Consider the following 24,086-nt stretch of genomic DNA (forward strand, 5'->3'; position numbering starts at 1 on the left):
GCTGGCGTGGAACTCCTCCTGAGGCGCGAGTCAGCTGGAGGATCGCGGAGGCGCGGGAAGGAAGGGGCTGGCGCGCGGACGCGCATAGCCGGCGGCTGCCCGCGTGGCGCACCGCGGCGCTACGTCAGGCGGCAGCAGAGGCGAGTGGATGCCGCCGGCTCCCCGCCGTGCTGGCGCTTGCTGCACTTCCCCCATCCCGATTTGCGCGCCTGCCACCCTCCTCGCGCTGCCCGCCTCGCCATGCCCGGCGCCACTCCGGGCCATGCGCCCAGCTTTGCCGATGCGCTTGCGGCAGCGCACGCAGACACGTCCGCCGGCACGAGCCGCGCCCCTCGCGCGGCGCCGCCGTCTGCACCCTGCTCGTCCGCCCGGCCGCACAGGGCGCGGGACGGCATGCTGCGACTGCACTCGCCCTTCTCGCCAGCTGCTCAGCGTCTGCCAGTGCACGCAGGCCACGCGAAAGCGGCACCCGCACCGCGCCGCTCAGGCGTACGCAGCGGCGTGCGGAGTGTGCCGGCGGCCTGGGTGCGGCTGGCGCTGGTGGCCGTGCTGCTGTGCACACACACCACGCTCGCCCTCTTCGATCCCGGCGAGCCTATGGCGGTCTCGGCTAGATCTCCTTCCGCCAAGGCAGCGGCGACGTTGATCGCTGCCGCAGTGTCGCCAGCAGGTGGGCCTCTGCGTACTGCAAAGGCCGCCCCGCGCGACATGGCAGTGGCGCCGCGGCGAGGCAGCATCCCGCCCGGCTGCCACCGCACAACCTCCTTCCTGGCCGACGTCTGCCCGGCGCAGGGCGCCAGCGCCACCTCGTCCGCGCACCAACTGCGCTCTGAGCTCATACTCTGCCCGCTGGCGCCAGTGGCGCCTCTCAGTCTCGACAAGCCCGTGGGCGACGCGGCCGAGACCACATGGGCGGTCAGCGGCACGGTGACCCTTCCGCGGGACCCACAGGCTGTGCTTGACTTGGATCTGAGCGATTCCGCTGGCACGGTGCCCTCACTCGCACGCATCGGCGAGCCGTCGACAGCGGAAGCCTGGCCTAAGGATGGTGAAGAGGGCTACTGGCGGCAGGTCGGCGGCACGTCGCACTGGGTTCCGGCTGCGGTCCCTCTCCTGCAAGACGAGGCGGCGCCAAGCACAAGCAGTGGCGACCTGAACAGCAAGCCTGCCATGTTCGGGCCGCGCGAGCCGACTGCAGACGAGGCTCGGGAAGCCTACAGTATTTGGAGCGAGAGTGTTGGCGGCGAGGGCAGCGACACATGGCTGTCTTTCGCGGCCTGGCGCGCAGCGTACGAAGAAGCGCAGCGCGATGCGGCAGCGCGCGAGCGGGACGAACAGCGCAAGACGAAGAACCAGGCTCGGCGCCGCGACGACGCTCGCGATACTGAGACGGCTCGGAACGCGAGCTCCGAGCCGCAAAGCGCACTGCCGCCATCGCAAGCAGCGACGCGGCACCTCGCGCCATCTGCTGCACCTGCCAGTCCTGCAGAATCAGACAACGAGCGCGAAAGCAGAGATGCGGTGGCGTCTGCGAAGGCCAGCCATGTCACGCTCGTCGCACCGGCCCAAGGCGCCGACACCGGTGCCGTGCCGGCTGTAGGCAATCCTGCTTCGCAGCTGGCCACCCTGAAGCACCGCTGGAACTTCGCTTCGCTCGACTGCGCGGCCGTGGTCCATCGCTCGAATCCGTCGGCGCGCTTCGCCAGCAGCATCTTGAGCGAGAAGAAGGACCGCTACATGCTGTCGCCGTGCCCGCGGCGCTCCGAAGGCCAGTTCGTCATCGTCGAGCTGTGCGACGAGATCTCGATCGACACGCTCGTCCTCGCCAACTACGAGTTCTTCAGCCGCATGTTCAAGCGCTTTCGGGTCCGCGTGGCGCGCAACCTGCAGGGCCGAGACGAGGAATGGCAGGACATCGGCACCTTCCGTGCGCGCAACGTGCGCGGACTGCAGGTCTTCAACACGGTCGCCCCCAAGTCGGACGCGCGCTTCTTCCGCTATCTGCGCATCGACTTTCTCGAGCACTACGGCTCCGAGTACTACTGTCCCGTCTCCCTCCTGCGCGTGTACGGCCTGACGCAGATGGACGACTACATCCGCGAGGAGGAAGAGCTTCGCCGCGAGCGGGACCGGACCGACAGCGCAAGCCGCGAGCTGGACTCCTTTGACGAGATTGAGTACTCGGAGGCAGACAACAATTCCGGCGAGCCGGGCTCTGGCGAGCAGGGCCAGTGGCAAGAGTGGAGCGAGCGAATCGACGCCGAACAGGCAGAGCATCTCGATGTGGTCTCCGGCCAAGAGCCCCGTGCCTCCGCCACACATTCGTCTGCAGGAGGCGATGTGCACCCGCCAGAACCTCAGGAAACGATCGATCCTGCCGCTCAGCCGGCGAACGGCAGCTCGCTGTCGCCTGCTTCCGCGTCGCTCGCCCAACGGTCGCCTGTGCCATCGCCGACGACACTAGGTCGTGAGGATCACCTCGAGACAGCGCCCTTGTCATCACTCGGTCACGCGGCCAACGGCAGCCCTGCAACAACTTGCCGCGACGAAGCCGCAGCAGAGAAGCCTACTCGCTCTTCTGCCGCGACTCCTGTGCGCGAGCTCGACGCCGAAAGTGTCAAGCTCAACGATCAAGCCTCTGCTTCTCTCCCGTTGCAGTCCGTTGCGAGCTCGCTGAAGCAGACTGGCGCAGCGCCTCATCAGGACCGCGCTTGGCTCTCGGCAGTGCATGACGACAGTGCCCCGTCGGCTGTCGCGCGCAGCACCAGTAGCGAGCACAGAGCACAGGCCAACCACGCCGCGGCGCCCTCGCCAAGCCTGAGTGGCGAAGAGCGCAATGCCAAAGCAGCCGTCAACGCGTCCTCGCCGGACTCCGGAAGGCCGGCGCTCTCCAGCAGTGCCTCCAGCTCCAGCTCAGCCGCTAGCACGTCACCGAGCGGCTCAACGCTGCCCGTAGGCTCAGCCGATGGCAATGGTAGAAGCAGTGCCGGCGCGTCCAGCGGTCACGGCGGCGGTGGGTCCGGTGGCGGTGGCAGCGAGAGCATCTACCGCACGATCACCAAGCGGCTCAACGCGCTCGAAGCCAACGCGACACTTTCGCTGCAGTACATTGAGCACAGCGGGCAAACACTGCGCGAAGTCTTCGCTCGCATGGAGCGCAGACAGGAGGAGCGAATGGGCGACATGCTGCGCGCGCTCAACGCAAGCAACTGGCGCCAGATTGAGGGACTGGTGAGCGTGCCCTCCACGCCCGGTTCCGCTCCTGAGGTCACAGCGCGCGCCGCCCTGCTGACACTCGCTTCGCTATTAGAAACGACGACAGCAAGTAGACCTTCAGCAGGCCATCTTCGAGTTCGATGTGCATCGCCAACAGACTGATGCTGAGCGAAGCCGCCTGGTCGCAGAGCTGCACATCCTTGCGAATGAGGTGAGCGCCGACCGCTGGGTGGGCGTAGGCCGGCCGAGACTGACGCCATGCCAGGTCCTACACGAGAAGCGCTTCGGCATCGCGCAGCTTGTCCTTCTTCTCATCCTCTTCATCTTCATGGCACTCACTCGCGGGTCACGCACGGCACCTCTCATCAACTCTGGGCTCGCTCGCATCAGCGGCCGGACTCGACCAAAAGGATCTGCTTTGCGCCAGGCAGACGACAGGCTCGGCTCTCGGACAGCAGTCGAGCAGGACACTTCTGCTTCTCGACGAAGAGGCGGACATGCACTCTCTCGCGATCGGCCAGAGCACATGCAGCACACCCGTCAGCCCAGCGGCGGCGCGCGCGTCTCCGCGACGACTCGCGATGCGCTGCGGGCGGTTCAAGACCTGACTCGCGGCGCTCCGCAGAAGCAGCTGCACGTCGTCCGTTCTGCGAGCCGCTCTGCAATTCCTGCTCGGCTGTACTCTGGCGTTGCGGCAGACTCGGGGCTGGGTCGGACGTCCCGCGGGGCGCTCGTCGAGGTTCCGCTGCACCGAAATGGGTCGCGCGGCTCTCGCGGCCGTGCGCTGCGGGTCTCTGTGCCCGTGCCGACACGAGCGGACTTCGCAGAGATGTCGCGAGACGAGCTCGGCGCATGGCTTGGTCTTCTCTCGCCCGCGAATCGCTCGCCTCAGCGAGAACGCTCGCCACCAAGCCAGGCGTTGCGCGAAGCGGACATGGCGTCGGTGCGAACCTCGGCCGAAGGCCCTCGTTCCCGCGCCGCGTCGCCCAAACACAGAGGCGCAGGTCACAGTGCTGCTCTGACGTCTGGAGGCGAGGAGAGCATGTCGTCAGACTGGGGCACAGAACGCTCGGACGACGACTCCGCCGTGAGCGAGGATGGAGAGTTCGACGTGCACGCTGCGAGAATGGTCTCGCACGACACCGAGATGCCGCTCGGCCGGGACCCCATCTTCGGAAGCCAGGACACGCTTGCAGACACCACCAACACGCTGCATTTGGACCGCAGCGGCACCGCGTCACCGCCCGGCCGCAGCAAGCTGCTGTCGCGCATGATGAATGCGGCTCGGCCCTCCAGCGCCGCTCCTGCGCACGCTGGCCCAGAGTTTGCATCGCCGCTCAGCGCCGCAGCAGGTCTTGAGTCGGACGCGGACGATGAAGAGACGGCGCCACGATGGATCGAGGTGCGCCCTCGCCGGGCCGGCAGCTGTCGGGACGCTCGCCGCAACAGCGGTCGGCCAGGCAGTGCCGCAAGCTTCACCTCGCCTGCTGCGGCGCCCACGACGCACTACCAGACGCCCGGCTCTCCGCACAGCCTGGGTGCGCGCACTCCGCTGCGTGCGGGCACGCCTTCCAGGAGCGTGCCGCGCAGCTTCGCGAGCCCCGCTGGCCCGGCGAGTGCTGCTGCGGACGAGAACGTGATCCGCGGCTCCCCAGAGCTCGCGAGCGCGAAGCTGCTGTAACTTGCTCCTGGGCGCTTCTGCCCTATCGCCTGTGTCTGTGCCCATGCTGTACTCGTAGCTAGCAATCGACTTTGCCGGGCGCCAAGCCCGCCCAGACTCTGCGTCCCAGCTCGAGGAAGACTGTCTCGCTCTGTCCTGCCCCGCCGCCGCCCAGCACCGCGGGCTGGCCCGCGTCGCCGGCAGCAGCGACGTGTGGCTCGAGCGGCACGCGAGCAAGCACAGGGGCGCCGAGCTCGCTGGCGAGTGCGTCGAAGGCGTGGGGCGGTCCGAACAGCGGGAACGAGGCGCCGTCCGTCGGCGAGACGAAGTGGGACATGTTGAGCACGAGGCCGGCGATCTGACGTGTGTCGCGATGAGCCCGTGCATGCATGCACCTGCGCACCAAGACTCACCTTGACATCGACCTTCTGGAACATGCGCACACCACGACGTGCATCGATGAGCGCTACTTCCTGTGGCGTGGAGACCACAAGCGCCGCGTCGAGCTCGACCAGCTGTGTCAGGCTGAGTGCCACATCGCCCGTGCCCGGCGGCATGTCGATGACGAGCACGTCGAGCGGCTCTTGGGCAGGGCTCGCCGCGCGCCAGTCCACCTCGAACAAGAGTTGCTGCGTCGCCTTCTGCACCATCAGACCACGCCAGACGATGGGTGCGTCGGAGACGTCGCCGGCACGCGCGGCCGGCGGGAGAAGGTAGCCCATCGACATCGACGGTACCCCGTGATTCGTGAGAGGCAGCAATGAGCCGGCTAGCAGGCGGGAGCGGTGCATGAGCGATGCAGCGATGCGCGCAGTGCTGCACGTCCGAGCGCCACGAGCGGCATGGCTCGACTCACCATCGCTGAGCGCCGGCTCACCCGCTCTCTCGAGGCGCATGAGCTTGGGAATGCTAGGTCCGAAGATGTCGAGGTCCAAGATGCCGACGCGAAGCCTCCGGTCGAGCTGTGTCTGCTCAGCGGGAAGCAAAGACAGAGCCAGCGCAAGGTTGACTTGCCGGGCGCGTGTCAGCGTAACAGTGCGACAGTAGGTGGACGCAGCAAGCGTCGCACTGTGGGCGCCCATAGTGCTGTGCGCTGCCCATACGTGCATCAGAGAGAGCGAGCCAAGGCATGGCCATCGCGCACTGGCACACTGCCGCCTGGGTCGGAGAAGACCTCCAACAGGCACCATCTGGGTGTTGGTCTGCTCGTCTCTGCCGCGCCTTGCTGGCAGCTACTCACCTGCTACAGTGCTCTTGCCCACTCCGCCCTTACCTGAGCTCACAACGACGGTGCGACGCACATACGGCACGCGTCTCCGTTGTGGCAGGCCCCGGGCGCGGCGCGGCAGCTGCGGAGGCGCGTCGTTGCGCGGCAGGCCGAGAGGGTTGTCGTGCGACGCGCGCGGCGCGGAGGTCGTGATCTGGCGGACAGCGAGGCGAAATGCTGCTCGAGCCAATGCTGCGCGCAGCGACCCGCACAGGGCGACGGACATGAGCATGCGGAGCGAGGAGGAGGTGGAGGTGGGAAGCCAGTCCGGAACCCTCACCGGGCGCGGTGCTTCACCGCGCGCGCATTATCGCGTATGCAGCGCGGCGGCGCGCGTGGCCCGAGTCCCGAGCCGCGCGACATCAACACCGTGCCGCGGCGCGCCCCCGCGCGTGCCTCTCTGCCTCCTCTCTGCGGAGACCCCTGCCGACGCCGCGCACGTCCTTCAGGACCCGCCTGGTCAACAGGGCGCTGCTACTGGCACCCTAGAGCGGTGTCCACAGCGCTGGCGAGCCCACTGAAGGCACTGCGACGTCTGCAGTCTTAGGTGGGCGTATCAGTGCCCTTACTATGCAAACCCGCCTCGTCAGTCGTGACATCCTGCTAAGGTGCTTCAATGGCTCCTGAATCGTTCGCTGTGATGCATTCGTCCATCCATAACATGCCTCACGCGCCCTAACCCTAACGCGCCCGAGACGTCCTAAAGAGCTCTATCTCGACAGCAGACGAATGTATCCCTCGCGTGTCGTGAAAGTGCACTACGAACATCGCCGGCCGGGGCTCAGCGTTCTCCTGCCTTGCCACACTCGCGACGGAGGCACGTATCAAAGCTCGCAGTAGGATCGGCGACGCTGGGGCAACCGTGCGGCGCTGAGGCAATCGCGCGGTGAGCGGCATCGCAGCATGATTCTCCGACGACAGTGACCAAGCAGCTCGTCGGCCAACTGGAGCTTGTGAACATCGGGAGCTCGCGACGATGTCTTTCATCGCAGCATATGGCCAAGGCAGTGCGCAGTATGGTCAGAGGGGGGCTGCTGCACGCGCGCCAGGCCGAAAACTCGCGCACGCGGCCGCATTGTGCCGTAAAAGGACGCGCAGACGAGGCGGTGATGCCGCGCGCTTTTATGCCGCAGTACCAATAGTCGCGGCCGAAGAGGTCACATGGCGCCAGCAGCGCCTCTCTGGTGCAATGAAGGCGCCGCGGCGACGCAAGCTGGCCGGGCCAAAGTTCGCCGCATGTCGGCCGTTCCGTGACGCAGCAGCGCACCTCGCTGTGCTTGAGACCTTACGCAGAAGCGGTCATCGACCAACGCAGTGCACCTGACGATGGCCTTCGCGCATGCGCAATGTCGCACTGAACTGGCGCACTGACCCTCGCGGCAGCAGCTCAGGAGCAGTTTGCATCATGGGATGAACGCATGGGTGTGCATGCCACGATCCGTCAGAGGTGTTGCATTGACAGAGCCGCACGTGCGAGGCGGGCCGCAGGATACACGAGAAGCAGCGCACGGCGGCGTGAGGCGGTCACCAGCCGCTTGGCCGCACCACCTGGGTGTCGTACTTGCGGATGAGCTTCGCCTGCTCTCCCTGCACCTCGCTTGCACTGCTCATGGGCGGCGTCAGTGACGGGTGAGGAGCGCGTCGGTGCGCGGAGAGGCGTACCTGAAGGCGAAGCCGTGGGTGCGCTTGAGGCGGTGCGCTGCCCGCACCTTGCGGACGGCCCTGCCGATGGACGGGTGAGCGATGGGCTGCAGCGCCAGAGCTGCCGCACGACGCACTGCTGGAACTGCGACATGCGCGGGCGGTAGTCCTGCAAGTTGTACTTCTGCACCTCCTGCAGGGCCAGCAGCTGTCAGCGGCGGGACAGGGAGGGCCGCGATGCCAGTCACCCACCTGGACGACGTGGTAGTTCTTCGGCCGGTACGTGCGCTGCTCGTACTGCGGGGCGACGTCGGGTCAGTCGTGCTTCTGCCGAGGTGCCCGCGCGGCGCACTCACCTTCCAGGCAAAGTCGCGCAGCAGGCAGACGACGGGCACGAGGAGCATGAGCAGCCACATGAGGCTGAAGCCGAAGAGCGGTCCGTTGATGTGGTCGCTGTGCACGAGGGCACAGGTGTCAGTGCGCGGTGATGGCGGGGCCAGGTGCAGGACTCACAGCTCCTTGGAGAAGCCGATGCGGGGCGCGACGACCGAGTACACGACGATGAAGCCGACTGCGCGGGCTGTCAGCTGCCTGCTGTGGCACTGCGAGCTGCCGAGACGCACGCGTGAAGACGAAGGAGCCCGGAATGGCGAGCCAAGAGTACTTCTGCCACAGCGTCGTCTCGAGCGCCGCCTTGCCGAGCACTGTCGCGAGGACTGCCAGGTACAGCGTTGCTGCGGGTGCGAGTGTCAGCCGCGGTCGCCAGCCAGGGCCCGACCGACGCACTGCCCCAGATCCATGAGTAGGAGTTGTAGCCGCCGTTGAGCTGCGTGTTGCTCCAGAAGGTGATCGTGACGAAGAGGTAGGCCACGAGCGAGCTGCGGCAACGGCGGTCAGCCGGCGCCGTCTCGCGTCGCGCAGCCCGGCACTTACTGGTAGAAGGCGTTCAGAGTCCAGCCCCAGAAGCTGGATCTGTGCGTCAGGATGCGACTCGGCGCTGGCTCGGCGGACACGCGTCACTCACCGGCGCTTGTTGAAGAAGACCTGCCCGTACAGCTGCGGATAGCGGTCCAGCATGCGCGCCGAGACGTACTGGTCGAAGATGCCGATGACGAGCGGCGGCAGCACCGTGAAGATGACGTTGTAGAACGAGAGCGTCCACGACTCAAAGGCGACCTGCCCGGAGAAGGAGTTCTGGAACGAGTACCAGAAGAGCGTCATGTACAGCGTGATGTTCTTGTAGAACGAGTAGAGGATCATCTTGCTGAGCCGGGTGCTGCGGGCGGGGCGCATCAGCTGGGCGCACATGGGCCAGCGCGCGGCCCAGGCACTCACTAGCTCCAGGAGCCGTGGACAAGGAGCAGCTTGCGCAGATAGCGGAACTGGCTGATCGCCACGTCGGCCGAGCGCGCGGCTTGCAGGCCTTCGACACCGCTGATGCCGACGCCGACGTGCGCGGCCTGGATCATGCTGACGTCGTTGGCGCCGTCTCCGATGGCGAGCAGGAGCTTGTTGAGGTTCTTCTTGACGAGCTTCACGACGAGAGCCTTCTGCAGCGGCGAGACTCGACCTGCAGAGGCGCAGACGGTGAGCGGGCCGCACGGTCAGGGCCAGGCCGTCCGCGCACTCACAGCAAATGACGGCCTTGCACAACACTGCGAGCTCCAGGAAGATCTTCGAGAGCTCCTTCTCGAGAGCGAAGGTCAGGCTCTTGCCGTCGATGATCAGCGCGAGCTCTTCATGTTCGCCCGCCTCGCGCTGGGCCTTGACGGCTGCCAGGCGCTTCGCCAGGAACGCGTGCGTGTCGTGCGACGTCAGCTCGTTCACAATGACCTGCACGTCGGCGATAAGATCAGCGCAGCAGGAGCGGACGGCAGCGCAGTGGGGCGCACCAGGTTCATCGACTCGGAGATCAGCCGGCAGGACAGGCCGATGTTGATGGCAGTCTCCTGCCGGTCGCCCGTCAGGACCCACACCTTGATGCCGGCCGTCTGCAGGTGGTGGATCGTCTCGGGCACGCCGTCTTGCAGCTTGTCCTCGATGGCTGTGGCGCCGAGGAGGAACATGCTGCGCTCGATGACTTCTGCGGCCTTGTCGAGCGCTTCGCCACGGTTGACGATCGTCGAGGCTGCCTGGTCGTAGATGCGCGCCCACTGCCGGTACTCCTGCTCCGGAATCTCGCGCATCGCCACGCAGAGAGTGCGCAGGCCGTCCGTCGCATAGTCCTGTGCGCGTGAGTGTCAGCGGGTCGTCCCCCTTTCTACAGCCGTTCCATCCATCACGACACCCACCTCAAGATGGATGTTGGTCTGCTCCGTGAAGGGCTGCGTGCTGCTCAGGCGCTCCATGATGACCGTGTCGGCGCCCTTGCAGTACAGCTTGATCTTGCCGTCCGGGCAGCGCACGACCGTCGACATGCGCTTGCGCGTGCTGTTGAACTCGCACACGTTGAGAATTTCGTACTCCTGCTGCATGCCGCGCACCTCGATGAAGACGGAGCGCGGCTTGCGGACCTGCGAGTGTATGCGGCTCAGCGCTGCGGCTTCCTGGCAGCTGCGTGCTCTTACTCACGGTGAAGCGGTAGCCAAGACTCTCGGCGCCGGAGACCAGTGCAGCCTCGTCGGGGCTGCTTGCCTGGTACGTGATCTTCTCGCCCTTGACCTCGGGAATGACCGTGTGGCACACGGCGAGCAGCGTGAGGAACTCGTCGATCACAGCGCTCGAGCCGTCGTCGGCAATGCTGCCGTCCATCATGGCGCGCAGCTCGTGCCACGTGCGCTGCCCGCCAATCTCGCGCCCGTCGGGCCCGATCTCGCCGGTGCCTTGCTTGCTCTCGTCGACGACGTCCGTATAAGCTACGCCGCCGATCGATGCCTGCTTGAACTCCATTTCGTTGCGCGTGAGCGTGCCCGTCTTGTCGCTGAAGATGTAGTCGATCTGGCCCAGCTCCTCGACGAGGCTCGAGGTGCGGCACAGCGCGGGCGTGTCGGTGGGCGCGTGGTACATGTCGAGGTCGGAGTTGATGAGCGTCGCCTGCTGGTACTTGATCACTTCGATCGTGACGATGAGCGAGATGGGGATCAGGTTGTTGTAGGCGATGACGAAGGTGAGGATGTCCTCGACGAAGATGCGCGCCTTGCCCTTCGAGTCGGCGTTGAGCAGCAGGTACTGCATCTCGCCCGCGTACGCCGAGTTGCGCACGATGGAGCCGATGGCCGAGGCGATGGAGAGCGCCAGCAGCAGGACAAAGAGGAACAGGATGAGCACGTTGACCTGCTTCTCCACGGCCGTGCGCTTGATCGGCGCCGACGTGGCGTTGCGCATCAGCTTGGTCTCGTGGCCCGTGAAGACCACCAGACCGTAGATCCAGGGCGTGTTGCGCAGCTGGGCGCCGCGCAGCAGCAGCTGGTCCGGACTGAGCGGCACCTGCCGCATCGGCACGCCGCTGAAGCCCGCCGTGGCGCTTGTCTGCAGGTGCAGCGTGGCGTCGAAGGTGTAGAGGCTGTTGTTCGGCTGCTCGGAGACCATGTGGCCGCGCATGGCGCACACTGGCGGAGGCGCAGTGAACTTTGCCGTCTCGGGGCTGGCCTGCTTGATCTTCAGGTTCGTCTCGCCGTCCAGGTTCGACGTCTCGACGTAGCACAGCCCCTCGGGCTCCGAGCTCGAAAGCAGGACGAGGTCTGCCGGAAAGAACTCGTTGCTCTCAACGCGCAGCACATCGCCGACGCGGATGTGGCGCCACCGACGAGACGCGAAACTGCCGGTCCCGGGATCGAGCACCTGGGCCACGCGTGCGTTCAGCTCGGCGTCCGACTGGTGGCGCTTGACATCCTCCTTGATCTCCTTGAACGCCGACGCAAGCAGGACCAGCCCGAGCGGCACAATCGTGGTCCAGCGATTCGTCGGCGACACGCCGGGAATCTGCTGGATGCAGGCAGTGAAGAGGAAGAAGACGTTCGCGTACTTGCTGAATTGCTCTGCGCGATGTGTGAGCAAAGACGCGAGCGGCACGTGCGGAGCGACGCAGCGGTGTAGCGCTGTCGCGAGTCTGCACCTTCAATGTGCGAGCGGGTACTGCACGCTGTCCCATTGCTCGGCCGTGTGTCGTGCCGCACCGGCACACTGCTGCGGACTCACCATAGAAGAACTTCGGAGCGAAGCTCAGCACGTTGAACTTGCTCGTGGAGATCCAGTTGTCTCCGAAGCCACCCTCCCTGTCGTTCGTCACAGGGTCGTTGAGCCGCACTATCCGCTCGCCCTTGGCCTCTTCCTTCTGCTTCCTGCCCAGCAGACTGCGTAGGTCCTGCTTCAGCGTGCGCAGCGAGCGGTTCAGCCCGTCGAGCGGCGAGTCGCGTGGCAGCGGCCGCGACTGTCCGGCATTCGCAGAGGCGGACACTGGCGCCGCAGCCCCGCGCTGCCGCGGATTGCCAGCGGAAGACGCGCCCGCGCGTCCTCCGCCAGCCCGCGTTGGGTACGGGGCGTCGTAGGCCTCGTTGTCGTCGTCCGCCTCGATCGTCTTGAAGCTAGCACCGCCGCCAAAGGCGTAGGCATCCTCAAATGGACTCTGCTCCGAGTAGCCCGAATGGCCTGCCGGCGCCTGCGCATGGCTGCGCAGCGGCAGGCCCGAGTCCTGTGACGCGCCGGGCTGCGAGCCGAACGCAAACGACGGCGGCGCACGCATCGAGGGCGGCGCCGCGCCGGGGCCTGTGCCCGAGGGCGGATAGCCAGAGCGGCCGCCGAACGAGTAGCTGTCGCCGAAGTCGGCGTCGTCGTCGCCCAGCAGATCAGGATCTGCGGCGTCGACGAGCACGTGTGACGGCTGGTACGGGCGGGCGCGGCGGCCGTCGGCGGGCATGTCGTCGGCGAAGGGGCCGAGGCCGAGCGAGTCGGTCGACGCGCCGAAGCTGGGCGCCGGCCGGGACGAGGCCAACCCTTCTGGCGGGCCCCTGCCGGGCCCGGGGTTGAATGGATCCATCGCGGCGGATCAGCCCTGCCGCTGCGCAGGCCGAGCGCGGGCGCACACGCAGGAGGCGAGAAGGGCCGGCGAGTCGGAGTAGGCGTGCGCAGCAGAGGCGGGCACGAGGCGTCGCTGCGAGGGCACAGCGCGGTCGGTGGGGGTCGAGCTGATGCCGCGAGTGTGCAGTGCGCTGAAGCCGGGATGCGGGATGCGGCAGGTGTGACGGATGGGAGCCAGGACGCTGCGCCTCCTTGCGCGTGGCCTGGCCGGCCGTGCATGATGCGCCCTCACACAGCCTCCCGCGGCGCGGCCGCGCCTGCGGCGTGCGGCGCGCCGGCACGCGTTCCGCAGAAAGAGAGCCTCGGGCGCAGCGCGCGGCGCAAAGGCACAGGCAGCGGCAGCATGGCTCCGCCATACGCAGCCTCTCGGCCTGCGTGCTGCCCGTCCCAGCCGAGCTGCGAGGCGTGAGCGCAGCCTGCAACTGACGTCTGCTGACCGTTTCGTGAAACCAAGGCCGTCAAATGGGGATGCTCAGCCAGCTGTTGGACACGGGAGACCAGCGCAGGCGCCGCGCCCTGTCCCCGGTCGTGCAGTGCCGCCTTCTCTCGGTCCGCAGTCTCGGCGGCTCGCGATTAGCAGTGACACTCGTGAGGTTTGATCGCAGCATAAGACAGCGCTACCGCACGCCGGTGAAGCCTCGTCGGTACCACACGAGCGGCCCTTCCTTCGGCTCGCTGCCGTCGTCCGCGCCCTCCACCTGCCACACTTGCGCGAGCAGCAGCCAGCTCTCCCCCTCCTCCTTGCCCGCCTGCGCCGGGTCGTGCCCTGGCAGATCCAGCCGTCCATCCATCGACAGCGCCTCGAGCACGTCTGCGTCCGCCGATGCGCCGTCGGCTTTGCCGCCGCCCAGCTTCACGCGGCCCACGAGGGAGCATGCCAGACTGCCTATTCCGCCGATGCGTGGAATCGGCGACGGGCCCCTGGCGACCGACGCAAGCAGTCCGACCTTCGCCAGCGGGTGGTCTGCATCGCTCGCACACAGTGTGCCCGGCTGCGCGCCGGCCTCGAGAGTGCACGGCTTGAGGCCCGGCGCCGCGAATGCGCCCGCGAGTGAGGCGTGATGCTCGGCGAGGATGGAGAGCGTGAACGTTGGTCCCAGCGGCGCCGAGGACGCGGACGCGAGCAGTGCATTGGCAGCGCGAGACGGCGTCTTGAGGCTAAAGGCGACGAGCGCAGGCGAGACGGAGAGCGAGACGAGCGAGGAGATCGTGGCGCCGTGGATCTCGGCCGGCGAGCTCGCGGAGCCGGACGGCAGCTGGAGCAGAAGCAGCGCCACGGGCTGTGCCGAGGCGGCCATGAGGGTGCGCAGATCTGCAGCCACGTCTGCGGAGCGGGGGCTGGGCCGGCTGCTGCTGCTGCTGCTGCTTCGACTGCTGCCCGACCGGCTCGGCCTGGAGCTGCGCAGCTTGGCGTGCGGCGTGCGGGCGGCCGCCATGACGAGCTGCGGCGCCGTGCGCGACACGCTGAGCGCAGCGCGAGGCAGCAGCGCTGCCGGCATGAAGCGAAGATGCAGCTGCGACGACGGAGAGACGGGCTTGGATGAGGGAAGGCAAGGTGCGCGATGCCGCTGCGTCGCTGCTCCACACCGACGCGCGACCGGCCCGGTGCCCGAGCGAGACCGCGCCTTCCGTCTTGACGCGCGGCGGCGCGACGGGGCAAATAAGAATCTAATCGAAACGCGCGCCGCGGCGTGCGCGCGCAAGGCAGCAGCTGCTGCTGGTGTTGCTCTCGACCCGCCGCGCGGCCGCGTGCATCGCGCTGTCTTCTTCTCCACCATCACCGCCGTCAGCCCCCCTTCGCGCAGCTTTCGTTCCCTCGCTGCGTCCGTCTGGACACCGCGCTTTCTCAGCGCGCCGCGCGAGACTGTGCAGCGCCGCTCGACCGCAAGCTTGCCTCGCCCGCATCCCGCGCCCCCGGCAGCATGTCCGCCTCCACGGCGCTGCCGCTCCGCACGCTCTTCTCCAACTGGCTCAAGCAGTGGCGCGACGAGGCCAAGGCGCGCCACTCGCAGTCGGCACTCGTGTTCAACACGGCGTACGAGGCTCTGCGCGCCTGTCCGCTCGCCTTTGCCCACCCGGCCGAGCTCGCGCAGCTGGCGGGCGTCGGCAAGACGCTCGTGCAGCGCCTCACGGAGCGCCTCGAGGCGTGGTGCGAGGAGCAGGGCATGCCCATGCCGCAGAGACGTGAGTTGCCCGCGCAGTCGTCTGTTCCCACACCGCTGAGAGAAATAGCAGCGCGCCGCGTGCAGGATGCCGGCTCAGACGCCTCGTCCGAGAGCGATGCAGACGGCCATGCGCGCGCCAAGGCACGGCGCAAGGCACAGCCTGCGGCCAAGGCGGGCAGCAGCAGCAAGGCGAGCTCCTCGAGAGCTACGGACAAGGCGCCCGCTGCGGCCAAGAAGGCGCCGCGCGCATACGTTCCTGCCGCACGATCGGGCGCACACGGCATCCTCGTGGCGATGTATGCCGCCACGTCATCTCTGCCCGAGTCTGAGCCTGAGGAGGGGGGCGGTGCAGGGCCTTCCGGCAGCACAGATGCGCGCGACTATCTGTCAAAGAGCCGCATCATCGAGCTGGCGACGCCGCATGCCGACTCGTCGTACCTGCCGCGCGCGCCGATCCCTGGCGCACCGACCTACGGCATGAGCTTCAACACAGCGTGGTCAGGCATGAAGACGCTCGTCAACCGCGGCTATGTCTACCGCACCGGCAATCCGCCGCGCTTCGGCCTGAGCTCTGCGGGCTTTGAGATCGCCGCGGAGTGTGCGCAGCGCGAAGGAGTCCAGATGGGCTCCGCCGTTGAAGAGGCAGCGAGCGACACGCCGGCTCAAGGCTCGCGCGTCCGAGCCGCGAAGAGCAAGACCGCAGACCCGCCGGTATCGACAGCCGGATCGTCACGGCCTGCAGACACGTCGCCCGCCAAGAGCGCTGCTGCCTCGTCCGCCTTTCGCTTCGTGTACCTCACGGACGCGCGGCCGCCTCTCCGCGTGCTGGAGCGCAGCCGCGCCGCACTGCGCCTCAGCGACAAGGACTACACGCCGACGTATCGCATCGAGTTTCCGGCCGCGCTGGCAGAGCACGTCTTTGTGCGCATGTGTCTGGAGGACGTCGAGGTGGAGAATGACTGCGCGCAGGGGTGGGCGAGGGAGCTGGGCGCAAATGAGCTGGCGCCGGGACTGGGAGAGGAGATACAAGTCGGGAAGCCGCCGTCGAGGCCACAAGCAGCCCGTCAGGATGCAGCTTCACGAACGGCTCGCCGCAAGTCGCCCGCCGCCGGGCGCAGTGCGGCACGCGGGGCGAGCGAGGCAAGTAGATCGGTCTCGCCTGCGAAGCCATCAGAAGGCGCGCCCGGCTCGTTCGCGCCCGTCCGCCCTGGCGGCCTCATCCTGCCCACGGGCCCGCGCTTTGCGCCCGAACCCGAGCCTAAGCAGCCCGCACGGCGCGCAGCAACGGCGCCGAAGGAGACGGTGCACCTGCTCACGTCCTCCGACTCCGAAGCCGAGAATCTTGGGCGCGGGAGCGGTCAGCGCGTGCACAAGCGCGCATCACCCGCCGCTAGAGTGCAGCAGCATGCTCCCTCGTCCGACGTCGAGGTGCTCGAGACACGGCCTGCGCGCAAGGCGCTCGCGCCGCTGAAGGACCGTCGCCTTGTCTCGGACCCCTCGCGCCCAACAGGCTCGCGACGGCGGGCGATGAGCGAGAGCGAGAGTGAGGGCGGCGGCAGCGAAGAGCTGCCCGACGTCGGCGAGCTCTTCAGAGGCATGGGCCGGACAAGGCGCGCGGCGATGCTCAAGGAGAGCGACAAGCCGCGCAGCAAGACGACGCAGCCCAAGAAGAAAAAGGCGCGCTCGAGCGAGGAGGTCATCGTGCTCGACTGAGCGGCGCTGAAGCCCTGCCCGTGCTACGTCGCTCCCGAACTGCTCGCCGCGCCTCCACGTATACCATCATCACACACTACCCGCGCTCCCTCAGCCACATCATGTACATCACCAGCATCACGCCCACTGAGCCCCTGCACGATCGCATTCAGTCCTCCTCGTGCTCCCGCATGAACTGCTCGAACACCTGCTGTCTCCTCTCGTCACCGCCAAGGCGCCGCTTGAACTCCTCGAACTCCTCCTTCTTCATCTTGTACCCCTCCGCCTGCGCGTCCGGAAAGGTGCGGGCGCGCACGGCGTCGACGTACGCGCGTACCGCTGCGATGCGCAGGCTGCCGACGGTCACGCCGCCGGCGACAGGGGCGGCAAACGCGCGCACGAACTTGGGCGGCTGTGGGGTGGATGCGCCCGGCAGCGGCAGCTGCGCGCTGGTCGACGCATCGGCAGCAGCGACATCGGCAAGGACGTGAGCGGGCGACGTGAGGTCGCCGAGGATGTCGGAGATGACGAGGACCTGGCCGTCCGTGCCCGGCCCGGCACCGATGCCGATCGTAGGGATCTGCAGGCACTTGGAAATCTCGGCACCGACGCGGTTTGGCACGCACTCGATGAGAATCGCCGTGGCGCCAGCTGCCTCTAGCTCGAGCGCCTGCGCCAGAATGGCAGAGGCCTCGTCCGCAGTGCGCCCCTGCAGGCGATAGCCCGAGCTGGACGCGACGCGCTGCGGCTGCAGGCCGATGTGCGCAATGACGGGAATGCCAAACGACGAGAGGCGCTCGACGAGCTCGACGATCTCTGAGCCGCCCTCAATCTTGACGCCGTGCGCGCCGCCCTCCTGCACCAGCGCGGTGGCCGCACGCACGCCGGCCTCGAGCGAGGCGTAGAAGGAGCCAAAGGGCAGGTCGGCAATGACGAGTGGAGGCGGCGCAATGGACGGGCCGGTGAGCAGCGGCGACGAGATGCCGCGCATCACCGCCTGCACGTGGTGCACCATGGCAGAGAGCGGCAGCTGCTGCGTCGAGGCGTGCCCGAGCGCGACGTTGGCGAGCGAGTCGCCGACGAGGCAGATGTCGACGTCGGCCGCGCGCAGCGAGAGCGCCGTGGGGTAGTCGAAGGCCGTCATGACGGTACTGCGCGCGGGGATGAGCGGATGAAGGGGCCCAGGGTGCAGGCGGCCCGCCAGACGCAGCACCGCGGCGTCGCAGCAACACTCACATGGGCGTGCCCTCCTTCTTGAGCTCGCGCAGCTCGCGCACGCCCTTGGTACGGAAGCGCTTTGGCTGCGCACCGCTCTCGCGGGGCGGCCGCGGCGCAGCACGGCGGTTTGCATCGGCGTCTTCGGGCTGTGCGCCGGCGGGCCATGCGCTTCTGAGCGGCGCCGCGGTGCCGAAGGCGCGAGGGGAGGAGACGCGAGGGGAGGAGACGCTCGACGTCGACGCCGACGCAGAGCGCACGGCAAGCACCGACGAGGAGGCGTGTGGTGCCGACGCCGACGACGAGTGGAGAAGGCGCAGCGCCGCGCGCGAGGCCGAGCGCGACGTCGACATGCCGGCTGCTGGGGTGTCGGAGGGCGGGCTCGCGTGTGGAGATGTGGACGGGAAGAAAGCCGCCGGGGTGCGCCGCCGCCGGACATGCGTCCGTGCCGAGTCAGAGCCACGGCCCGGCGGCTCGGCCGTGCCGGCGCGCCGGCAAGCGCAAAAGGCAGCAACTGGCTGGAGAGCAAAAAGCGAAAGGCGCCACAGGGGTTCGAACCCTGGAGGCTAAAGCCATGAGATGTTGTTTTATGCAAAAGGTTCAAGTCTCACCCATTGCCACTCTGGCATAGCGCCGGAATTAGCAAATCTCGCGACTTGGAGAATATGAACCCTCTGATAGCCGCAGGTGTGGTCACCGGTGCTGGGTGCTTCTCCTGCCTCCTACTCGAGGGCGCATCTATGCATCTTCAGCATCTGAGCCTTGCTTGGGTGTGCACTAGCCACGATCCGCTCGCGTGAAGCTGTGCCGCTTGCATCTTTTGTGGCTGCGTCTGGGCGCGCTGCTTGCGTCGCCGCTGCCCCGTCCGCGCCGTCCAGCGTTTGGTCGCCGGTCCGTTCTCTGCCTCCGGTCCGACCCTCAGCCGTCCCGATCAGCGATGTGACAAGGCTCTTCATGCCTCAAGTCAGCTGCAGCATCTCGCGATGCCACGCTCTCGCCGGGCAGCTGCACTGCCAGCTGGGCCAGAGCAAGCGCAAGGCTCATGTGTGACACGCGAGCTTGCTGCGCCGAGGGCAAGTCCCCACAACGACTGTCGCGATCCTGCCACGGGCCTTGAGCGTCTCGGCCGCCTGCACCTATGCGTTACCGCTCTCCTCCCCTTGCTCTCCTGCCTCAGACGCTCACGTGAACGGGCCTCCAGGAGGCGCTGGCTGACGACTCAGGGGTCGCGCGTGAGGGCCGGTGGTACCGGCTGCGCCGCGAGCCGGCGTGCCTCCGAAGCCCCTGCGCCTGCTGCTCACTCTCATCTTCCGCCGGCGCAGATGGCGAATCAGTATCGACCAAGAGCCCGCATCAGCATCGCTCAGGAGGCTGTGATGCCAGAGCGCCTCATCTGCTTGATTGAGTGACGCAGAGTGTCAGAGTGCGCCGCAGCGAAGAGCGTGGAGAGAGGATCGACGACAGCGGCGCTCGGACCCCTGCGCGGCGCCAGATGCGATGGCCGGCGGCCGCGAGAGTGTTGTGCGAGATGCCAGCTCGTCAGCCGAGAAGACGCCAAGGTGGCCAGGCTCGCTCTAATTTGCAGCCCGAGATCACCTTCCGATGGCAGAGCTGCTGCGCTGCTGCTGCGTCCTCGTCTGCGTGGGCCTCGGACGGAGGCCGCCCGCCGCCCGAGGTGCTCGTTGAAGCTGCGCCTTGCGCGCCAGCGTTCGCAGCCCGCCGGTCTGACGTGCATGCTTGCGCCGCCGCCGCGCCGCACCGCGCCCGCGTGTTGTTGCCCCTCTCCTGCGACGCTGCATGCTGCGCCTGATGCAGCATCTGCTGCTGCGCTCTGCGGCTGTGTGCTGGTGCTGCTGCGGAGCAGAGCGGCAGCCTCTCTCTCCGCGCCGCGCTGCCGCTGCCTGTGCTTTGCTTGGGCTGCAGTCATGCAGCACGATCGCGCCGCTTGTGCATGCTGCACAGCATTCTGGCGCCGGGTGCCGGGCGCGGTCTGCGCCGGGTGCGCTGGCTGCACTTGCACACTTGCTGCATTCTGCGTGTCTACAGAGTACGGTAGGCTCCGGCAGAGGTGCAGAGGTACGGGTCTGGCTTCGGAGGGCAGCAGAGAAGGAGGTGTTGTGCGGTGCGGCACCTCTTGTCCGTGAGATGACCCACGCGCTGCGCCTCTGCGCTTGCGCCGCGTGCCTGCCTCGCGCCGCAACCGGCGCGCGCGCGGCGTGCCACCCGCGCGCGTGCGGCCTCTCTTCTCCTGCTGTTGCTCTGGGCGCGCGCTGGGCCCACCCGCCGCACCCCGGTGCGCGGCCCGCCGTGCCTCCTTCTCTGCTCCCACCACCGCCAAGCTCGCCCTCCCTCTAGCGCGCCGGGCTGCTCCATCGTCTCTACCACACCATCCACATCCTCAACGCGCCGGCCTGCGACTGCTGCCGCCCCGCAGACCTCTCCTGGCCTCGCTGTGCGTGCACCGAGTGCCTCTGCGCCGCCGCCGCCGCCGCCGCCGTCCCCGCAGATGGCCGCACCCATGGCGTCCTACCGGCCCAATCCGCCGCAGCATGCCTACAGCGCCTCCAGCTCCTCTTCTCTCACAGGCGGCGGCGGCGGTGGCGGCGCGGCCGGCCGCTACGTGCCCTATGCATCCGCTGCGCCCGGCGCCTCGTCCTCGTCGGGCAGCGACATGATGTCGCCGCCCGGCTCGGCGCGCATTCTGCCGCCTTCATCAGCGCTGGGCCGGCAGAACGGCAGCCAGTCCTCGCAGCGCGGCTATGCGCAGCAGCCGTACCACCCGTCCTCGGGCCTGGGCCGCACCAACGGCAGCCAGTCCTCGCAGCAGAGCCGCGGCGGTCCCGGCGGCTCCGTCGACTACCCGACCATCCACGGCGCGCACGACGACGAGCAGATGCGCGTGCGACGGCCACGCCCGGACACCGAAGAGATTAAGCGTGTGGGACGGACGCACTATCAGGAGCTGCTGGGCTTCCTCCGCAGCCATCTGCAGAAGGGTGAGCACCGACGCGCACGCTCCACCGGCCGGACACGCTGACGCGCACATGCAGGCCAAACTGGACCGCGCTCAAACGCGCGCGAGAAGCTGACCCGCTTGAGCAAGCAGCAGTTCACCGAGCTCAGCACGGATGTGTACGATGAGCTCATGCGGCGGCTGAGCAATGGCAGAAGCGGTGTCGGTGAGTGGCAGCCAACGCGCGCGCGCGCGCGCATCGCATGCGCCCTTGCTGAAGGCAGGCCCTGTCGCGCAGAGATGCCGCATCTCGCAGTGCGCGAAGAGTTCCATCCAAAGCGCAACCAGGCGCGTCAGAAGCTGGCCACCCTGCCAAAGACGCGCTTCAAGGACCTCTCTTCAGACGTCTTCTTCGAACTGGAGCGGCGCTTCCCGGAGCTGCGCGACGAGTTCCGGCCAGAGGCGATGCACCGCGAGCGCGACGAGCTCTCGGCGGCCGCGGCTGCTGCTGCTTCTGCGTCCACCACGTCGGCGGCGGGCACGACGGCAGACGTCATTATTCCGGCCAAGAGCACGTTGGTGTCGGAGGACATCGCGGTGCCCTACTCGACGGCAGAGGGCGACACGAGTGCAGCAAGCACGTCGCGCGATGCCCCGCTGAGTCCTGCACGGCCGAGCAACGGCGCGCGGGCACGCGCAAGTGACTCGGACGACGCAGCAGATCACGAGGAGCGCCGCGAGACAATGTACTCGCAGGCCAGCAGCGTGGGGACGGGCTTCTTCAACGGCTACGCCGCCAGCCGGGGCACGGAGAGCATCGCAAGCCCGAGTCTCGGATCACGCGAGGTGAGTGGTGACTCCTTTGCGCGCGCAGCACCAGCCAGCGAGGCTCACGCTCGATCCGCAGCCGCCGTCAACGTTTGGTATCGAGAAGCTGCGCTCAGACTACGAGTTCCGCATCGCAACGCTGCAGCAGCGCGTCGGCACGCTGGAGACGCAAGCCTCTGAGGCGCGCGAGGAGGCTGACGATCTCCGCCGCGAGCGCGAGCGGTGGCAGGCCGACATGCGCGCTGCGCGCGAGCGGCAGGCGGATCTGGAGAAGGACGTCGAGGAGGAGAAGCGGCGCCACGAAGAGCTCGAGCGCGATGCCTCGCGATCACGAGAGCGGCACGACAAGTCCAGTGCCGAGCTGCAGAGTACGCTGCGCCAGCTCGACGAGCTGCGCTCGCAGCATGAGGCTCTCCAGACTGAGCGCGAGGCGCGCGGCGACTCTGAGTCTGTCGAGCAGCTGCGAGAGGAGCTCTCCAGCCTGCAGAGCGAGTACAGCCATCAGGAAGAGGTGAGCAGCCGTGCGCGCCCAGCCTGTCGCGCATTTGCTAACGCGCTCTGTTAGCTCGTGCAAGAGCTCCGCGGAGAGGTCACGTCGCTGCTCGACGAGCTGCGGCAGCTCTCGGCGCGCAACGACTCAATGCAGGCGGAGAAGGAGTCGGATCTCGCGGTGGTGCGCGATCTCAACAACCAGATGCAGGGCTACAAGCGCAAGTACGAGAGCGCCAAGACGGAGCTGCGCGCCCTCAAGGCCACGTCGCAGCTCTTCGTGCAGCCGCCCAAGGCGGACGACGTGATGCAGACGACGGAGCGCGGAGCCATTGCCGACATCAATCTGACGGCGTTCCAGAGCTCCATCGACGAGCTGCTGTCTGCCGCGCGCTCCAAGAGCCCCGGCAGCGTGCTCTTGTCGATGAAGACGGTCGTGCTTGCCACGACCCTCGTGACAGACGACGCCATCAAGTGGGAGACGACCAACGGCAGCGAGCTCTCGCCCGAGGAGCGCGAGCAGCTGGTGCTGCTGAAGAGCAAGGCCTCAGGCACGCTGAACAACCTTATGACGGCTTGCCGCAACCACGCCTCGTCGCACGGCATGTCGCCCGTGTCGCTCCTCGATGCGGCTGCAAGCCACGTTTCGTCCACCGTCGTGGACCTGGCCAAGCTGCTCAAAATCCGCAAGGCAAGCCAGTCGGAGACCGACGAGCTGGAGGCCACGTTCGCGCAGGGCACGCTGGCCAACGGCCTCAAGCCTCTGCACATCAACGCCGTGGCGAGCGCCAGCTCCTCGCGTGAGACGCCTTTCTCACCGAGCTCGCTGTCTGCAGGCGCGGAGTTCCGCCCTCGCGTGCCCGCCACGCAGGCCGAAGACCGGCTCAACCCCAACTCTGCGAGCGACGGTGCGCGCTTCTCGCCGCGCACGCACGGCACGCTGGGTCGCTATTCGCCCGTCGGCTACCGGCCCGACGTGAACCGCAAGAACAGCCACGGCGGCGAGGTCTCGTGGCGCGGCGAGCAGCGCCAGCGTGCCGCGAGCATCTCGAGCACCTCGAGTGCCGCGGCAGCCAACGGGAATGCTGCGCCGCCGGCTGTGCCAGACATCCACCAGGCGCTGCGCTCCAAGAGCATCAACAGCAACACCACGACGCGGCGCTCCTCGTCGAGCGCTAGTCCGCCGCGCAGCCCAGGCCGGTACGGCAACGGAGATGCCGCACCGGGCACGGACGATTCGGAGGAGAACTGGGCCGAGCTGCGGGTGAGTGTCGAGCGCTGCAGCGCGGCTTGCTTGCGCGACTGACTCTTCGCCTCTTCGCCAGAACTACATCGAGGTGCAGACCGAGAGCATCGTGCACGCCATCCAGGCACTCCTGTCGGCCATCCGCGAGGTGCGTGGTGCGGCCTTGCCTCGCCGTGCCTATGCTCACGCCTCACTCTGCAGGGCGCGACTGGCGTGCAGCTCAACGAGAACCTCGAGCAGATCACCACGATCGTCTCGTCCATCATTGCCATCTCGAAGGACAACCTGCCCGCGGGGCCGCGCGCCGCCGAGGGCGAGCGCATCCTGCAGGCGCTCACGGTCGACTGCGAGAAGCTCTCGGAGATGCAGTCGCGCCCGACGTTTGACAAGGCGACGAAGAGCACCATGGCCAGCGCCAGCTACGGCGTGGCCAAGGGCCTCAAGGCGCTCAACGCGCTCCTCTCGCCGCTCGAGTGAGCCCCCTTCGACACGGCCCTCTCCTCTCCGCCTGCGTCTCCCTCGCTGTCCCACTCGTCACGCCTTCGCCTTCTATCTCGCCGCCCTCTTCCGCCTCCCCCGTCTCTTGTGCGCCGCGCTCTCTATGTACGACCCCTCGGCCCGGCATCCTCCTGCGGCCCCTTTCGGCGCGCTGCTCGTCCTCGCTGTACTTTGAATGCCCTATCTTTCACGCCGCCTTC

General features: G+C 67.6%; 8 protein-coding genes and 1 non-coding gene across 9 annotated transcripts; 4 read left to right on the forward strand and 5 right to left on the reverse strand.

Moving 5' to 3' along the window:
* Positions 1-204: 204 nt before the first annotated feature.
* On the forward strand, positions 205-5,167 carry FA09DRAFT_330671 (hypothetical protein). Its single transcript, XM_025742689.1, has 3 exons — positions 205-3,231; positions 3,311-3,427; positions 3,482-5,167. The coding sequence occupies exons 1-3, from the start codon at positions 241-243 to the stop codon at positions 4,895-4,897; spliced, it is 4,524 nt and encodes a 1,507-aa protein (XP_025597294.1). The 5' UTR covers positions 205-240; the 3' UTR covers positions 4,898-5,167.
* On the reverse strand, positions 4,956-5,958 carry FA09DRAFT_339511 (P-loop containing nucleoside triphosphate hydrolase protein; the record flags this gene model as incomplete). Its single annotated transcript, XM_025744224.1, has 4 exons — positions 4,956-5,234; positions 5,290-5,645; positions 5,733-5,885; positions 5,946-5,958. The coding sequence occupies 4 exons, from the start codon at positions 5,956-5,958 to the stop codon at positions 4,956-4,958; spliced, it is 801 nt and encodes a 266-aa protein (XP_025597295.1).
* Positions 5,959-7,667: 1,709 nt separating this feature from the next.
* FA09DRAFT_298807 (putative P-type ATPase) lies at positions 7,668-12,639 on the reverse strand (the record flags this gene model as incomplete). The annotated part of the gene is made up of 16 exons (XM_025740259.1): positions 7,668-7,740; positions 7,806-7,865; positions 7,922-7,977; positions 8,037-8,081; positions 8,141-8,237; positions 8,298-8,355; positions 8,408-8,518; positions 8,571-8,662; positions 8,718-8,750; positions 8,809-9,060; positions 9,120-9,354; positions 9,416-9,617; positions 9,677-10,009; positions 10,076-10,297; positions 10,356-11,761; positions 11,922-12,639. The coding sequence occupies 16 exons, from the start codon at positions 12,637-12,639 to the stop codon at positions 7,668-7,670; spliced, it is 3,993 nt and encodes a 1,330-aa protein (XP_025597296.1).
* Positions 12,640-12,850: 211 nt separating this feature from the next.
* On the forward strand, positions 12,851-13,313 carry FA09DRAFT_57560 (hypothetical protein). Its single transcript, XM_025745727.1, has one exon. It carries the CDS (start codon positions 12,943-12,945, stop codon positions 13,207-13,209), a length of 267 nt encoding a protein of 88 aa, XP_025597297.1. The 5' UTR covers positions 12,851-12,942; the 3' UTR covers positions 13,210-13,313.
* Positions 13,314-13,417: 104 nt separating this feature from the next.
* On the reverse strand, positions 13,418-14,299 carry FA09DRAFT_325851 (hypothetical protein; the record flags this gene model as incomplete). The annotated part of the gene is made up of 1 exon (XM_025741183.1): positions 13,418-14,299. The coding sequence occupies one exon, from the start codon at positions 14,297-14,299 to the stop codon at positions 13,418-13,420; it is 882 nt and encodes a 293-aa protein (XP_025597298.1).
* Positions 14,300-14,573: 274 nt separating this feature from the next.
* FA09DRAFT_361323 (hypothetical protein) lies at positions 14,574-17,094 on the forward strand. Its single transcript, XM_025745342.1, has 2 exons — positions 14,574-14,984; positions 15,036-17,094. Exons 1-2 carry the CDS (start codon positions 14,723-14,725, stop codon positions 16,676-16,678), a joined length of 1,905 nt encoding a protein of 634 aa, XP_025597299.1. The 5' UTR covers positions 14,574-14,722; the 3' UTR covers positions 16,679-17,094.
* FA09DRAFT_330673 (hypothetical protein) lies at positions 16,795-18,269 on the reverse strand. The gene is made up of 2 exons (XM_025742690.1): positions 17,894-18,269; positions 16,795-17,808 (listed from the first exon to the last, which is right to left on the reverse strand). Exons 1-2 carry the CDS (start codon positions 18,223-18,225, stop codon positions 16,827-16,829), a joined length of 1,314 nt encoding a protein of 437 aa, XP_025597300.1. The 5' UTR covers positions 18,226-18,269; the 3' UTR covers positions 16,795-16,826.
* A 140-nt stretch (positions 18,270-18,409) lies between these two features.
* FA09DRAFT_t36 lies at positions 18,410-18,507 on the reverse strand. The gene has a single exon. It is a non-coding gene; the product is annotated as a tRNA-Ser (tRNA).
* Positions 18,508-20,194: 1,687 nt separating this feature from the next.
* FA09DRAFT_309485 (hypothetical protein) lies at positions 20,195-24,082 on the forward strand. Its single transcript, XM_025740609.1, has 7 exons — positions 20,195-20,868; positions 20,923-21,051; positions 21,124-21,671; positions 21,733-22,164; positions 22,219-23,406; positions 23,468-23,536; positions 23,590-24,082. The coding sequence occupies exons 1-7, from the start codon at positions 20,379-20,381 to the stop codon at positions 23,863-23,865; spliced, it is 3,132 nt and encodes a 1,043-aa protein (XP_025597301.1). The 5' UTR covers positions 20,195-20,378; the 3' UTR covers positions 23,866-24,082.
* The last annotated feature ends 4 nt before the right edge of the window (positions 24,083-24,086 follow it).

The sequence above is a fragment of the Tilletiopsis washingtonensis genome, assembly GCF_003144115.1.
Source record: "Tilletiopsis washingtonensis strain MCA 4186 unplaced genomic scaffold FA09scaffold_14, whole genome shotgun sequence".
In the NCBI taxonomy this organism is placed as follows: Eukaryota; Fungi; Basidiomycota; class Exobasidiomycetes; order Entylomatales; genus Tilletiopsis; species Tilletiopsis washingtonensis.